At 33.3% G+C, this 16379-nt stretch overlaps 1 protein-coding gene across 1 annotated transcript; it reads left to right on the top strand.

The window, feature by feature from the left end:
* Nucleotides 1-12937: 12937 nt before the first annotated feature.
* Nucleotides 12938-15447, top strand: LOC149201226 (uncharacterized). Its single transcript, XM_089402893.1, has 2 exons — nt 12938-14468; nt 14840-15447. Exon 1 carries the CDS (start codon nt 13444-13446, stop codon nt 14413-14415), a length of 972 nt encoding a protein of 323 aa, XP_089259019.1. The 5' UTR covers nt 12938-13443; the 3' UTR covers nt 14416-14468; nt 14840-15447.
* Nucleotides 15448-16379: the final 932 nt, after the last annotated feature.

Raw genomic sequence — 16379 nt, 5'->3', positions numbered from 1 at the left:
AATCATAATCCCAGGACTGGAGAGGTCCCTTCTACTGTTACTACAAATTCATGTCCAAATCCAAAATGCTCTGATATTCTATTTCCTCATGACATTTTCCTAATGATTCATGAATTAACCACTCTGGAGAATGAATACCCCCATCTCACTGAAATGTTTAGCAATATGAGATCACCTGCCAAAATATGGCTTGGGATATCTTGAAAGAGTAGACAATCTCATTCCATCTTCAAGATTTCAAAATCCTATTCCACCAGACTGCAAAAAGCCATCAATCCCAAAAATGTACAAATTCTTCTCCCTCATGGATGGGTGTCCCAAACATAAGATTAATAGAGACTGGATGAAGAACATGCTAAATTGGGATCTCTATACACATCCTGAATCCAAATAATTTAGTCTCAGCACATCTGTTGATGAAAAATATGCTCTTTCTCTGGAATGGAAAAAGTATATGGAAGAAACAAACTCATGGATTTCTTTTTATGTCTAGAAGAAATTAAAGGAACAACCAGAAGTACATATGGCAGATGCAGAAACTTCATCTACACAAAAACATTTCTGGACAACTTGTGATGGAAGCAAGTTAGAAACAAATACCACATTCCCTCCATACAAGGGAATCATGCTAGGAGAAGCTAGCAACTCAACCAACACCATTCCTTTAGTATTGAAAGTTCAAAGACAGAGTTTGCAAAGGGCCAAATAGCCTCTGGAGTGCATCTTAATTTAAGGTGTAGCATCCGGTAAATTCCCAAGCAGTCTATCTCTGATTGAAGTTTCTCTAAATCTTCTAGCATTGTAATTCATCTTTTGAAATCAATAAAAGAGAGAAGTTTTTTCTTTCATTTCTCCTTCTACAAGCATCTTGATGCCCACTGGAACTTTTGATTCATCAGCATCAATAGTGTGTGCCATACACACTTTCTCTTTGGCTGGTACCTTTTCTATTTCTGTTTCTGGGCTAAAGTCTGAGTCTGTCTCAGAAGGGATGTAGTTGTACTCATCAGTGTTTGTGCAATTGCACTGCTGAACATTCACCTATTCTTTACTACGTTTAGACTCAGATAAACTTGAATCAGATGATTCTGATGAGCTGTAATAATTTTGCTTCATCAGATGTACTTCTTCCTTGAAGTGGATTCTAGGTCTTCTAGAGGCATATTCTTGTGCCTTTTTGCCTCTATTTTCTCTTGACTCTCTTCCTTGAGGACATTTGTTTGCAGTATGTCCAGTCTGTCCACATAACCAATAGGTAATCATATTTTTTCTTGGAGACTTAAGATGGATATCTTTGGGCTCATAGTAGTGTGTTTTGGGCACTACTTTATATGATCCTTTCTTATTCCTATTTGACTTATGAGGATGACTTTTAGCTGATTTTTTATGACCTTTCTTTTGGGATTTTCTGTGTTTTCTTCTTTACACAATTGGATCATCAATAATCAATCCATATTTACTACAGATGGATTTGTTGTCAGGTAGCCTAGACATCTTTTGTAAGGACTTATTGACTTTCATGTTGGTGCAAAGTCCTACCAAGGCTTTTGTTATGTTGCAATATATCTCTCCCCATGTATAGTTTTCAAAAGAAGTTTGGAACACTTCTTGTTGCTGGATGTATTCAACAAATTAATATGCATATGAATGAAATTAATAGATGTATGGAGTTGGTATTTTTTGTTGTCAATTTAGTTTTTGCTATCAGACATTTAAAGTGAAGAGCTAATAATGGTGATGTAATCCTTTTAATGGTGCAAGCGAGTCTATATTTAGAGATTTACAATGTTAAGTTTATGCTAAGAGACCATTATACCACAGATCCAAAGGATATTCTTATCTCAGTCCTAGACCTAGTTTAATATGAAGCCAACTATGGCACTACGACAATGGTGTTCTATTCTCTAAGAATTCATGGGACTGGTCTTCCTATGGTTATGTCTTCATGAAGCGAGTGGATCCAAGGCTTAAAGAGTGTGGTCAAACCTCTCCTTGTTGGTGGGCTGGTTGGGACTCTGCTTCTTTCTCATGTTGTTGCAGTGGCATTCTCAATCATATCCCTGATTTCCCCCCTTGGGCCTAGTTAAGGGACTCTCCTGGTGGTACTCTATGTGTTCATTGTCTTGACTCCCTTTACTTTTGGAAGCTTAATTGTTGGTTTTTTCTTGGTTAGGTGTTTTGTTGCTATTAAATTTTGTGGTTAAGAAGGGTGGCATGATTTCATGTCCTAAACTTTTTTATGGATATATTTTTCCTACCCCTTGGCTCTACTCACTGCCTACACTTTATATGTGGAGTTGGTTCCAATTTCCACCTTTACAGGAATCTGTTTTATCCTTCTTTATGTCCCTACCTTGTTGGTTCTCTTATAGTTGTATCATTTTCTAATTGTCTATTCAGTATGTGTACCCAACCTTGACAGTGCATGTGTGATGGCCAAGGTGGGTGGGGTGGCAGTGGAGGAGAGGGTGGTCATGGTTCACAAGTTAGAACTTGTCCCCAAGCACAGGCTCATGAGGCTACAAATATTTATCACTCTGTGGTTCCACCTAAGATATAAGGTGAGATTTGATGTCTTGATACTCTTCCTATTGATGAACATCTTGTTTTTTTAAACTCTGATATTATTGAAGATGTTCCCACTAGGTTCCTAACCTTGGTCACACTAGGGGAAGATGGAAACAATATCTTAACTCAATAACTCTCCACTAGCAGTCAAAACTCTTCTTGGCAAGCATTAAAGGAGAAACAAGAGGAACATTATGACATTTTTCTACCCTGAATGGCATCAAATGTGCTCAAAGATTTCAACATTCATGCCTGGAAAGCCTAAACACCCAACTAGCTCACTTAGAGAACCTCCTCTAGTGTAAGCTTAATCCTATAGCTCCTCTAGGTTCTAGTGCCAAAGATCATGCACCTGTGACCTCCTCAAACTCTTGAGTTTTTATGTTCTCCAAAAATATTTTCCTTCTTAGTTCTCTAGTTAATAGATTGGTTGACTATCAATTAATTTTGCACTAGCATGACTTTTTCTCAGAAGGCGGTCAATATATTTGGTTTCCCTAGTGGCGTATTGAGATCACATTTGATGAACTTAGAAAATCACGGAAAGATCGCAGATGTATGTTGATGTTTTGAATTTTTGAGGCAATACAAAAGTTAATAATAATAATAATTTAAAAAACTGCCAAAAAAATATTATTTTTATTTTAGTTTATTAAACTTTTAAATTATTTAGTTGAGTTTTTTTTTTTCCCTATAAGATGAACATAATTATCTATAAATTTTGAATAGATAATTAAAAAAAAAAATCTTATTATTATATTTAATAATCCTTTATTTCAAGTGCCTGTTGGGGGTGGAAGAACATTAAGAATTAGCTCACCTTGAGGAGCAACTATGCAACAAACCAAAGCTTGTACTTGTAGTCAATCTAACACTATTGATATTTCCACATCCTCTTGATGGTTTCAGTTAAATTATGGTTTCTCTATTTCTTTTGGAATTTACTAGTACCTTGACATAATGCCTTGCATAATGAAGTCTTGGTCCTCTTGATGGTTCCAGTTAACTTATGCTTTTTCTACTTTATTTGAAATTTACTAGTAATATGGCATAATGAAGTCTTAATTGGTAAATCTTTTTATATGTATCAGGTGAGTACATAGACATTTGGGACAAAAGATATTAGCTTTTACTATTATTCTCGTTTCCATTTTGATTAAAAAAAAAGAAAATTTTGATTTTATTTTAATGAATTTAATAAAAAGACACTTGCTAAAAATATATAATCCAAAAACATAAACAATATATTTTTAAAAATGATTTAATTTTAATAATTAATTTTATATTTCCACCACATTTATATTATAAAATATCTCTTTTCTAATTTGAAATATAAAATTATTATATTTAACTAAAATTATTCTAATTAATTTTATATATCAACCATATTTATATTATAAAATATTTAGTTTTTAGAATAAAATTATTATATTTAACTAAACTTACTATAATTAATTTTATATATCAACCATATTTTATGTTTTTAGAATAAAATTATTATATTTAACCAAACTTATTATAATTATTTTTTTTATATCAACCATATTTATATTATAAAAATAAAATATAAAATTTAAATAAATTTAATTAATAAACTTAAATTTAAAAACATTTTCTACCATATTAATATGTATTATAATTAATATGTATTATAATGAAATATAATAAAATCCCAAACATGATAATTGCATAATCTTTAGCTTCATTTTAGTGCATTTATTTAAACAAATAATGAAATATAATAAAATCCCAAACATGATAATTGCATAATTTTATTTAAACAAATAATGAAATATAATAAAATCCTAAACATGATAATTGCATAATATTTAGCTTCATTTTAGTGCATTTATCTAAACAATTCTTTTACTCACGGTGTGCATTTACTTTAAACAATTATTTTGGTCAGACTGGTCACATGCCATGCCTATGCCTATGTCCATTCCGAGCACTCTATGAGGCTCAACTTGTCCATCATTATTGATAGTACAAATAACTTTTAGGCTTTCCTTGAATCGAAATTTTAAATTTTTTAAAAGACAACCCTATGATTTTAAGCTTAAATAATATAATGATTTGTCTGGTTCTAAACTTGGTTAAGGATTACTTACTTGATTGGAGAAATGAACAAAAATACAATCTCTCATTACATTTAAAAAAAATTAAAAAAATGGTTATTTAAAATAGTTTAGATTGCATATATGCACTTGAGAATGTCTTAAATTTACATATTATATATATATATATGGGTTTTATATATATTATTTTTAAATTTTATATTTAATTTAAGTAGATAGAATAATTTATAGAATTTGGAATTGATATTAACATAAAAATGATTTAATAATACACTTAATTGTAAGTTATTTGTCTACATTTTTATATAGTTGGATTTTATTTCATGTTTTTTTGTAAGTTTGGTTGACTACATCTTTCTCATGTCTAATATATCATTTGGATTGGGGCGGATAATTGAACTGGTGACTTCACATCAAAAAGTACCTTAACAAAGCACCCGATCACCATATAATTGAACCGATGACTTCACATCAAAAACTACCTTAACAAAGCACCCGATCACCATATAATTGAAATGGTGATTTCACATCAAAAAATACCTTTACAAAGCACCGGATCACCATATATCCAAAACCATGTAAACAATTTTACTTCATTTTGAAATTCTTTATTTAAAAAAAAAATACTGTCGTACATATTTTTATTTTTAATTTTTTTAATTTTTATTTCTTATTATTTCAATATTAATCTTCTTTATTTTGAAGTTATATATATATATATATATATATATATATATATATATATATATAATCTAATTTTAAGGTCACAACCAAGCCAGACACCAAATTGGTATATGAGACCCTTTTGTTTGTGGGACAAGGGACCCACCTCCGTGCAACAATTTCACTACTAAGTCTACAAAAACATACATACTCTACCCTTCCAGTTTTAAACAAAACATATACTCTTAACCATTAAATCCATTCAAATTATTTATATATATTAATTAATTTTTTAATTTCCTTTAATCTGATTAATAATAAAACACACTCATACCAATTTCATCTCCATAATATACACTCATTTATTCATTGATCTCCGTAATATACACTCATTTATTCATCTTCCTCACATCATTTAAACTTCCAATAATCTTACTTGTCCTAACGCAAGAACTCTTCTTCAAAATTTCTTAGCCTAACTTCTTAGGCTTGAGTCTTTGATTGATCTTCCCATACAAAACCTTTTATTTCTTCAAAATTTCTTAGCCTAACTTCTTAGGCTTGAGTCTTTGATCGATCTTCCCATACAAAACCTTTTATTTATTTTTCACATATTTTTGTTCGCTTGTTACTTTGTGCATCAACATTCTTTATGTATCTCCATGCTTGTCATACATTTTCCATGGTTAGCCCTTCAATCACTCTTTGCATTATTATTGTTGTATATGTATATGGTGTTCGTAAGAGCCAAACTTTGGTCATGGGTGGCTAGGGTGTTCAAACCTATTTGTAAAGTGTTTTTCGATAAGTTTTAAGGGAGTTTGTTAATATGTAGAGGCATTTAAGAATGTATTAGAACTTGTATCAAAAATATAGGTTTTAAGAAAACAAGAAAATAGAATAGGTTAAGACTATAGATTTTTGAGAAACAAGTGACTAAAGATAAAAATCTTTAATTAGTTTTATTGATTTGTAGATTTGACTAAATATTTTGAAGGGTTTATGACTAGAAAAATGAGAGATAAGTTTCACATTCTCCCCAATTAAATTAAAATTTCTGGTGAATCATTGACTTATTTTGATAATGCTAGAAAGGTAGACACCTTTTCGATAAAGATCTTCATGGCCTTGAGACATCTTAGCTCTTGCTCAATCATGAGTTATTAGTATATCTAGTTTGCAGGTTGTTCAATATACTTTTGGGTTATAGTGGTAGCTAGTTGGTTTGATACTCAACCTAGTCTAAGTCACTCTAACCAATGATTAGTTCTCATGGCTAAAAGAAAAAAATAAGGGCCAAATATAAATTAAAATATAAATTCTACCACAAGATAGGAACAATAATTAGTCTCATCTTCAATTTGCCTTCCCCCCTCCAAAACTTAATTAAGTGGAAATTAACCAACAACATGTTCACTTTCTTGAAATTCTCATCCAAAGAGTGTTTTCCTTTCAAATATCCCTCTCTACAAAGTCTTCCTTGTGACAAATGAAATACACCTTATTTATTGGTTTATTTATGTCCCAAGGTAAAAGTATTTTTTTTTCCCATGAGGAAACCTCATGTGAAAATCCAAGGGACCCTTCTCTATATCTATAAATAAAATTGATAAATAAGCTCGTTGGCATGCACTGGTGCACCACACCAAAATAAATTCAAACTTGACAATAATATAAAATTAACAAAATACCCAACAACATTAATAACAACTACTTAAATAAATCCCTAAGCAACTAAAATAAAAATACTTATAACATCCAAAATTAAAAATTATTATATCAAACTTAACCCTATAACTATTCTAGATCCAAAAAACATAATCAAACTTTTATTAAATGTATTTTTGGAAAAAGTCCAAAATCTAAATACTTTATATGAAAAAGCATATGTGGTCCCTTTATTTTTTCATTAAAATAGATACTCCATAATTTGGTCTTAAAAGACTAAAATGTCCTTTGGAAATTATAAGTGCGAAGTTTCCAAATGATAAATACTAACCTTACAAGGACATAAGTGCTTTGTGTGAGTAAACTTTATAAGCTGAAAAAAGATACACAGAAAACAGAGTGGTACAAGCAGACAGACAAATAGTGTAAAAGTACAATATTCAACAAGATCCTTGTTGTGTTACATCTCATCACAAACTTTTAGGTGGACATCTTGCATACTTGGGCCCCACCAATTTAAACAAAAACATCTATACTAAGTCCAGCCTTTTATGACCATTATTACCCAACCTCCTCTACAGTTAGTGCTTTTTCCAACCTGGTTGTGACTTTGACTAAATTTTGAATATACACTTGGTATTTAATTTATTTTTTTTATGTTTCTTTCTTGGAAATAGGTAGAGTGTTCATCGAAATATCTATTAGAAAAATTAATATAAATAGATTGTTAATGTGAATGACAGAAAATTAATAAATATATGATTTTTAATAATAACAATAACATTGTTTTATTTTTATTCATTGTTTTATTTTTAAGATAAGGTATCTATAGTATATATAATTATATATTACAATTTAAAAATTAATGTTTATTATAAAAAATATATATTTATTATACTAAAACATTATAGTTATTTATTAGATTTTAGATTTTTGTGATTTATATTGTGAATGAGAATGTTTTTGAATTAATCACATCGTTAGGATTTGGTCGACGTTTCAAATAAACTAATGTCCTGAGGATAAACCACATTAGTTGGTTCAAAATGTCGACCAAATCCTATTGATGTGATTAATCCTAAAGACATTCTCAATTATAATTATTTAACAAATTGACAACGAGTGTGACCATAATTTGCCAAAATGATGTAGAACCTCAAGATTCATAAGATAAAACCAAGTGATGATAACTTACAACATCAATATTACAATATATAGTATTCAATAACATTTTATATGTACTTGGATATGAGATAAATTAGGTGTATGGATATGATAGGTTTTCCCATTGTTAAAAAAAATATAAAAAAGTAAACAAGATAAATTAAGTGATGTTAATTTATAATGTTCATAATAAAATATCCCCAATGGGGGTGGTGAGCTAGGTTACAAATGTGTTTGGGGGATGCCTGTCACCCCACCGACTTTGCATGTCATTAATAGGGGGTGGTGTGGTCTGCTCTCCCCCAACATGAGGTGTGTGAAGTAAATTGTGTCATTTCATGGAGTGTTGTGTTCTTGATTTTCATTATATTTGGTTTCCAGTGAAGGGAGGGAGTATGTACCTTGTCTATGTAATTGCTTTGGTGTAGGTGGGATTTTCTATCCATCTCCAAAGCCGAGAAAGGGGTTATGATTGTGTTTATCAACTAGGATTCCGGAGTTGGAGATGGGATCACATTATTTGAAATTGGCATGTCAAAGATAGTGCATCGTAGGGGCTTACAACGGTTGTAGTTCCTTGTTTTTCTGCATTGGTTTGGGAGATGTTTGAAAGGTTGGTGTTGGAGTTGTTGATAAATTGGTAGACTCAAAATTCATTGCAATTGTTCGAGCTGGTGTTGTGGACAATTGTCATTTTGGGTGCAACCCGAGTTTGTCAGTACCAAGTTTCTTTATCTTAGCATGTATCTGTGGATCCAATGGGTAATTTTCTTTATCCTACCCAATATTGCTATTTTTCATTATTCATGTCTATCTTTGCTATGGAGTAGCCTTCTCGGAAGAGTCTGTGCGGGGGTTTGTTGTTGTTTGTTTTCACCTATGTTAGGATGCTCTTTTGTTTTGAGAGAGGGATTTTATCTTTGGTTTTTCTATTCCTCTACAAACTCAGGACTGTGGAATTTTCTCCTAGTGAACAATTTGGAAGGTGGGGTTGGGCCAGAGTTTATAAATATTGTATGTTGTTTGGTCAATCTGGGGTTACTAGTAGTAGGCGAAAACATCCTTGGATGAATTTTGTAGTTAAGGGGGCAGGTCTTCCTGAGCCTTTGATTCATGCTTTCGGCCCTAACGAGTAGTCGTTGGAGTGGGAATTTTGGGACTGGTGGGGTTTATTTCTTTGTCATAGTGTTAGGATTGTACCTATGTTGGTCATTATGCCTCACCAAAATGTGTGCGGGCATCGTGGAGCTAGTGGACGTGGTCAACCTAATAGGTCATGTGTCCAGTCATAGGCACAAGAGGCAACAACTACTTATTGTTTAACAACTTCTTATAGTACATGAGCAGAGATTAAGAGACTTGAGACTTAGGTTACACAAGATTGACAAGCTTATTCCAATTCACAATTCTTAGAGGAGGTGTCCCACTAGCTTCTTGACCTTGGTCATACCGGGGGAGATTCAATATATGCATTCGGTTTCTCGCATTGGCAGTTAAAGACTCTATTGGGATAAGTATTAAAGGAAAAGCATGAAGATAAGAATGACATTATCTCCTTTATAAATGATATTCAACACAATCAATGGAAGTAGTAGGATTTCCTGGATAGATTAGAAGCTCACCTGGCTCATATTGAGAGAAATATCCAATGTGAGTTTAAACCTTTAATGTCAGCCAGTTTGAGTGTAAAGAATCATGCTTCATTGTCAACATCAGACACCTAATTTGGTTATTATGTTTATGGTTATGTCCTTGTAGTATTTTTAATGTCATATGATCATTTGTTTTTTAGTTGTTTTTGGCTCGTTGGGTAGACATTTTGTATGCTTAATATCAACCAACAAATTTGGTTTCCTGTATGGAAAAATGAAGCCGATAGTTTTGAACTCTGACATAACAATGATGTAATCTGATTTTTGGAGGCAATAAAATTTAATTTAAAAAATGTTCATATGAAAAAATATTAAAATATGGATAAAGTATGTATTAATCATTTTTAGCTGTTAAAAATAATGTAAAGAGAAATTAATATTTTTCATATGTAAATTTAATTGGAATCATTCTAGATTAATTAATATTTTTCATATATGATTTAATATGAATAATTTTGGATTTGATTAAATAATTGGTCATTAGTCGAGATTATCTAGTTGGTTGTCATTATAATCCCCTACACAAGACAATGCCTAACAGGTAACTTATGACTTAGAAAAGCCAAAAGATCTAGAGACACACCTATAAGGAGATCCCACTCATAAGTGACATCTACTCTTCTAACCTATCATAATAAGTCAAAATCTCATCACAAATTTAAACCTTAGTAGACAAAATCACGAATATTAAATGTTGACATTATATATTCTAATTTTATTACAAATATCCAAAAATACCAAATCCATTATTACATTAACTAAAATTACATTTTCAAAAAAATATCCACTAATAAAAAAATATTTATTTTTTCTCAAATTTTTTAATCTATATAACCTATAGAAAGTTGTATATATAAAAAACAATCTATATAACCTATAAAAAATTGTATATTAGAAAGATTTTAAAGATTTATTATTGACACTATCTTTTTAAAAGGGGCATCGTACCCTATTTAAGTTGCCTCTTCAATTATCATTCGGTCATAACCTTTTTTTCTCCAATGCTCCTTATGCATTTCCTACTCATTACATTGTTCTTAGCAATAAGGATGGATACTCTCAACGAGTCCCCTTTTGCTTCCAATCTCAAAGTACGTTGAGACTTAAGATGAAAATGGGGTGAGACCTTTGCACAAAGTGGGTGAAATGGAATGGAACATCAGATGCAAGTATAATGTACTTTGCAAACATGAGAACCTTATCACAATCAACTCAACAAACACTTTTACTATGGATAATTTGTTTGTTTGTGTGTTTTTCTCTTAATAGGAGTGTAAATAGGGGTGATATCTTTTTCTTGAGTGGCACTTTATTGAAATTTATTGTGTAAATTTAATATTATTAGTTTAGATTTAAGTAATTGAATTAAATATTATAATGATAATTATATTTAAATAAAATTTTAATATTAAAAATATTTTTTTGGTGATTACCGTGTTATGAAGTATTATGTAAATCATGAAATTCAAAGTTTATTCTTTTATTTTTCCTCATTGTAATGTTCTTAACAATGAATTTTTATCCTCTCGCTTGGATCCTTTTCATTTGGAATCTTGAAGTGGGTTGAGGATCAGGCTAGAAATAGGGTAGGAACTTTGTACCAGGTGGGTAGAATGGAATGGAGGAGATGTAAGGATAATGTACTCCACTTAAAAAAGTTGGTTGCACATGCTTCTTTAAGTTCATTGTTTGTGTCTGCTATTTAGGGGGTTAAACTAGGGGCATTATTTCTTTCTCATAGTTTTTCCAAAGTTTCTATACTTGTCATGAAGATAGCACATGAACTAGTAATGCATGTAATTCAATGCCTATAGAGAGTAGAATCAGTCTGCCTGCTCCATCTCCAAAAATGGTTGGTCTACTATGCTGGGGAAGATCTTCTTCTCCATTCTCGTCGGTGATTCAATTAGTAGCTCATGTGCCTTTTCCTTCTAAGTGATGGGATACTCTTTTTGTCTCCTGGACCTAATGTTTTTGTGCAGGTTTTGACAACTTTCAAGTTTTTCTCTGGAGACCTTCGATGTCTTCATTCGAGGGTTCTTTGTTCTCATTTGCAGAGATTTCAGGCACCTCTTCGTTATTGCAATATGGATGATTAGAACTGCCTTTTTTTTGTAATTTTGAGAATCATATCTTTTTTTGTGTTCCTTCCTAATGCATAGGAAGGCTTTTTGTAATATGGATCATGAGATATCATATAGCAAGTAACAGATATAATCTATGAACAATGTAACTACTTTTATTTCTCTTTAATAGAAGTATGTTGTTTTTTTTTTTTCGTGAAAAAAAAATATAGGACCATCCATTCATATTCAACTAAATGCCTTTAGACAACTCTTTTTCAAGGTCCACCTCAATGCAAATTCCTACATAGGATCACTAAGAAACTTTTGGGATGGTTATGCCCATTAATGTTATTTGCTATGAGCTAAAAGGTTAGAATGGGTGGTAGGTGTGGAAGGCTAACTCACACTAGCACTATAATAGGGATGTCTTCCTAGTCTAAAGATATCACATGAACTAGTAATGCTTGTAATTGAATGCCTAGAGATGTCATCGACCATTTAGATTCAACTAAATGCTTTTAGATAACTTATTTTCAAGGTCTACCTCAATGCAAATTCATACGCAATAGCACTAAGACACTTTTGGTATGGTTCTATCCATTAACGTTATTTCTTATGAGCTAGAAAGTTATAGTGGGTGGTAGGTGTCGAAAACGAACCTACATTAGCACTATAATAAGGATGTCCTCCTAGTCTAATGTTGAATTTTTGTTAATTCAAATATAAATCTTTAAAGACTAAAAAAATATAAATAAAATAATGTAACCCGTTAGACTTTTTTTTAATTGACACTTCCCTTTCATTAAATGCAATCTTCTAATAATAACTCAACTCTAAAACTATGTAACTTTCTAAAACTTCTACTATTTAAACTTATCTTAACCAAAACAAAAACTTTATAATCTAAAGATAAGTCATGATTTTTATCCCTAAAATCTTCATTTGATGCCTAGCATCAAGGGCTTGGAAGTCTACTGCTCCCCTTTTCAAAGTTTGTATCAACCTTTGAAGGCCTTCTTGCAACGATGAGCTAGCTGCTTGGCCTCCCTTCATCCTCTCCACGTAGCCTTCAAGTTATGCGAATTACCTCGCCTAAAACAGCCAACTCACGAGAAATATCGAGATTGCCAAATGCACAACCAAGTTATCAAAGTTAAACTTGAATGAAGCTCAGCCAAATTTATCATAAAAAACCCAATAAGGCACTTCTTAGCCCTCCGTTTTAGAATGGTTGGTTTAGAAATCTGGTTCTGACTGAAAGGTCAACCCTTGTCCATCAGTGCAGATCCTGTCTATACTGATCTTACCATGCTGGTCCTTAGTGCTTACTCACAGGGGATAAGGCCATGTTTGTAAACTTCATCTCATGGGGCCTTTGGGAAGATGTGTGGGTGGTTGTCCAACATAAGTATGAAGTGGGCTTCCAAGGTCTTTTTGGATTTGACACCACAAGTTGGATTAAACACACACGGAATTTTGTGATAGAAATGTCTGAGCGAACCATGGTCATGGTCGAGCCAATGTTGGACTTTCATTGTTGAGCACTGTCTGCAACTTGTTTTGAAGTCCTTGAAGTCGTTAGCCATGGCTGAAGAAGTGGAAGAGATGCACGAGAATTCATTCTGCAGAAACCATCCAGCCCAGTCCGCAGTAGGAATTTGTTCGGTCTGCCTCCAGGAAAAGCTGGGGAAGCTCGTTTTCTCTGAGAGGCAATCAGTGTTTTCACAACAGAGCGACATGGCGGGCTCTTCTTATTCTTGCTCCTCGTCTTCGTCCGAGAATACCAAGAAGAACAACGGGGAGAATGTGGACGTGGGCAGCACAGGGAGAGTTTCTTCTCTTATGGATAAAGATAGATCGAAGCAGCAACAGCAGCGTCCAGGATCTGGTGAAGGCTTTGCGATGTTGAGCAGAAGCAAGACCGTGGCCACTTCCAGGAGAATCAGTACCTTGCAAGAAACGACCCCATGTCCGCCTCCTGGCAAGAAGAAGGGATCTTTCTGGTCCTTTTTGTACTTCACGAAGAGGAAAAGTGAAGCAAATGGTGTCCAGCATGTAAATGAGAATGCAATGAATGGGGACAGAAAGGTTGAGAGCGAGGAAGGGCCACATTTAAATTTTTCGTCATCATTAGCATTTGAGGGGAAGGTCATGAGGTCGAGATCTGTGGGGTATGGGAGCAGAAGCTTCTCTGCAGCGAGTTATCAGAAAAGCCCAATTGGTGGGTTCAAGGATTGCAGATCAAAAAGGGTCGAATCTAAGAGCTTTGAAGGAGAACAAGTTCAGGGTAGTGTTAAATGTGGGGGTCTGTTTGTGGGGTTTGGTGGGGCTCCCACAGCACTTATTTCTGATGAGTTTAAGGACGGGACTGAGAGGACTTCAGCATTTGGGTGTCATAGCAGGAGTAAGAGCTGGAGTTGGGCATTTTCAAGTCCTTTAAGGGCCTTCATACATTCGAAGAGATGGAGTAATAAGGCCAGTAATGAGGATACTGCTGCTCCTGCTGGTGCTGGTTCATCCCCTCCAGGGTCTCTCATGGAGATTGACAGAGGCTGATTTCTGTGTGAAAATTCCATTTTTTGATATATTATAGATGGATCAGAGCACAAGTAAGTGGCATATCAATTTTTTTAGGTTTCTTTCTTTCTTTCTTTTTTTTCTCCTTTTGCATTCTTTGAGTCCCTCGAGAGGAAGAAGAAAATGCAAGTGAAATCTGTGGGCATCAATAGAATCGTTTCTTCTTCTTTTGTTCTATCTTGTGCCTGTTCTTCTGTTCATCCATGGCGTTGGGGTTGGGCTTTTGCAGCTCCATGAGATTTGAACAGTGAACTTGTTGCCACATCTTAACTGCACTAGACAAGCCTCTCTTTGTCTTGCTCTATCTTCCATGAGAAACTGTCCACTGTCTTGACGCATTGATCCAGTTGAATTCTTGCGTTCTAGCACCCCATGACATTGTGATGGCTCCTGTCTCTTGTAGTTTCCGAAGAGTGGTGTTCATGTATTGCCTCTGGAATGTCCCCACAACTCGTTTTGATGGAATATGCAGAGGAAATCTGTTTAGGGGCCTGATTCATGAAATGGGTATGTTGACCTGGCCAGCTTGGGCTCCTGCAAATAAACTGGTAACCTGAAGCGATGCAGGCAATGGTTTTTGTCACTGGATACAGGAACAGGCCTTGCTTGTCTCATTTCCAGCATTCATGCAGCATATCTTCTGTTTCTGTTTATTGTAGAGTTGAAAAAGGGTTATGGTCATTGAAATCTAGGAAACTGCCAGAATGGTGTCAGGGCCTGAGGTTGTGGAGGTTGGTATATGTAGGTGATTGAGGTGAAAAATAATGTATATGTAGGTGATTGAGTGATTTTGAAGTCCCTTTTGTGTTCATTTGAAACAAAAAACCCTAGGAATGATTCATGAAGCAGCGTGTCAGTGAGCAAGAACCAAAGTCAGACAATCGATTGTAAGCAAACTTGAGTTCACTGTAAAAATTACATGGATAATGGTGTTCTATCTAGTGTGATGATGCACACAGCTTGCTGAATTATATTCATATTATTCCAAGAGCATATTTTTGGTTGAGGATTTGTTTGTGTTTTCATTCAGCTGCTTTTCTTGGACAGGATGTCTACATGAATGCAACATTTGAAATGATTTGTAAGCAATTTTTTCTACCATATAATCATATAAATAATGACAGTATACACACTGATGCAGTGCAGTTGTTTGAATATTCAATACGAATTTTAATGTTTTTGTCAGTCACAGTTATTATGTTTTACTTCAGTTAATGGTTGCTTTCTGTTCTTACTTTCTCCCAGCTGTCCAATTTCTCAGATGGGAATGTTTATTGCAATCCAGCAATATTATGTGTAAATGGAAAAATTGAGCTGATCAAAAACAGCAATCTGAATATCAAAATAAAAGAAATATTGTTCCTATTGTTATTATTTTGCCACCTTTGAAGTTTGACTAGTTGTTTCTTTTCCAGCAAATACAAAACTTTGAAGATGGCCTAACCCTCCTTTCTGAGATGACAATGGACTTACTGGTACATACTTGCATCTTGTTAGTAAAACTGGAGTTATGTAGCTGATTAACCAACTTTTTTTTCCTTTTAAAAATGATTTCCATTTTTGCACAGGCACTTTTCTTTCACGTTCATGGCTAATGGAGACTGTCTAACTTTAACCTTCTTTTTGGGATATTTTCAAAATACTATGTAATATAATTCATAGTCATGAACTTCCACAGCAGAAGATTGGTCTGCAATACCACAAATTTCCAGAAAAGGCATCTAATGGGCAGAAGAAGCAGAAGTTCATTGGTTAAACTTTTTTAGTAGGATGGTGATCAATATCTTGAACATGCAAATATGAATATAAAATAAATTTGATGAATGGAATTATTTTCAAGAGAAAGTAAAGTCGTTTGAAGCAAAACTTGGGAAGATTGGAATCATGATTTAGAGGCAAAATCTGTAAAATAAGCTTACATAGGAGAGGCAACCTGTAGATTG

The sequence above is a fragment of the Pinus tabuliformis genome, chromosome 2_1, assembly GCF_031772625.1.
Source record: "Pinus tabuliformis cultivar Carrire ecotype Pingquan chromosome 2_1, CPIR1, whole genome shotgun sequence".
NCBI classification, from domain to species: Eukaryota; Viridiplantae; Streptophyta; class Pinopsida; order Pinales; family Pinaceae; genus Pinus; species Pinus tabuliformis.
The sequence above is the reverse complement of the archived record's forward strand: the minus strand, read 5'-3'. Positions and strand labels throughout refer to the sequence as shown.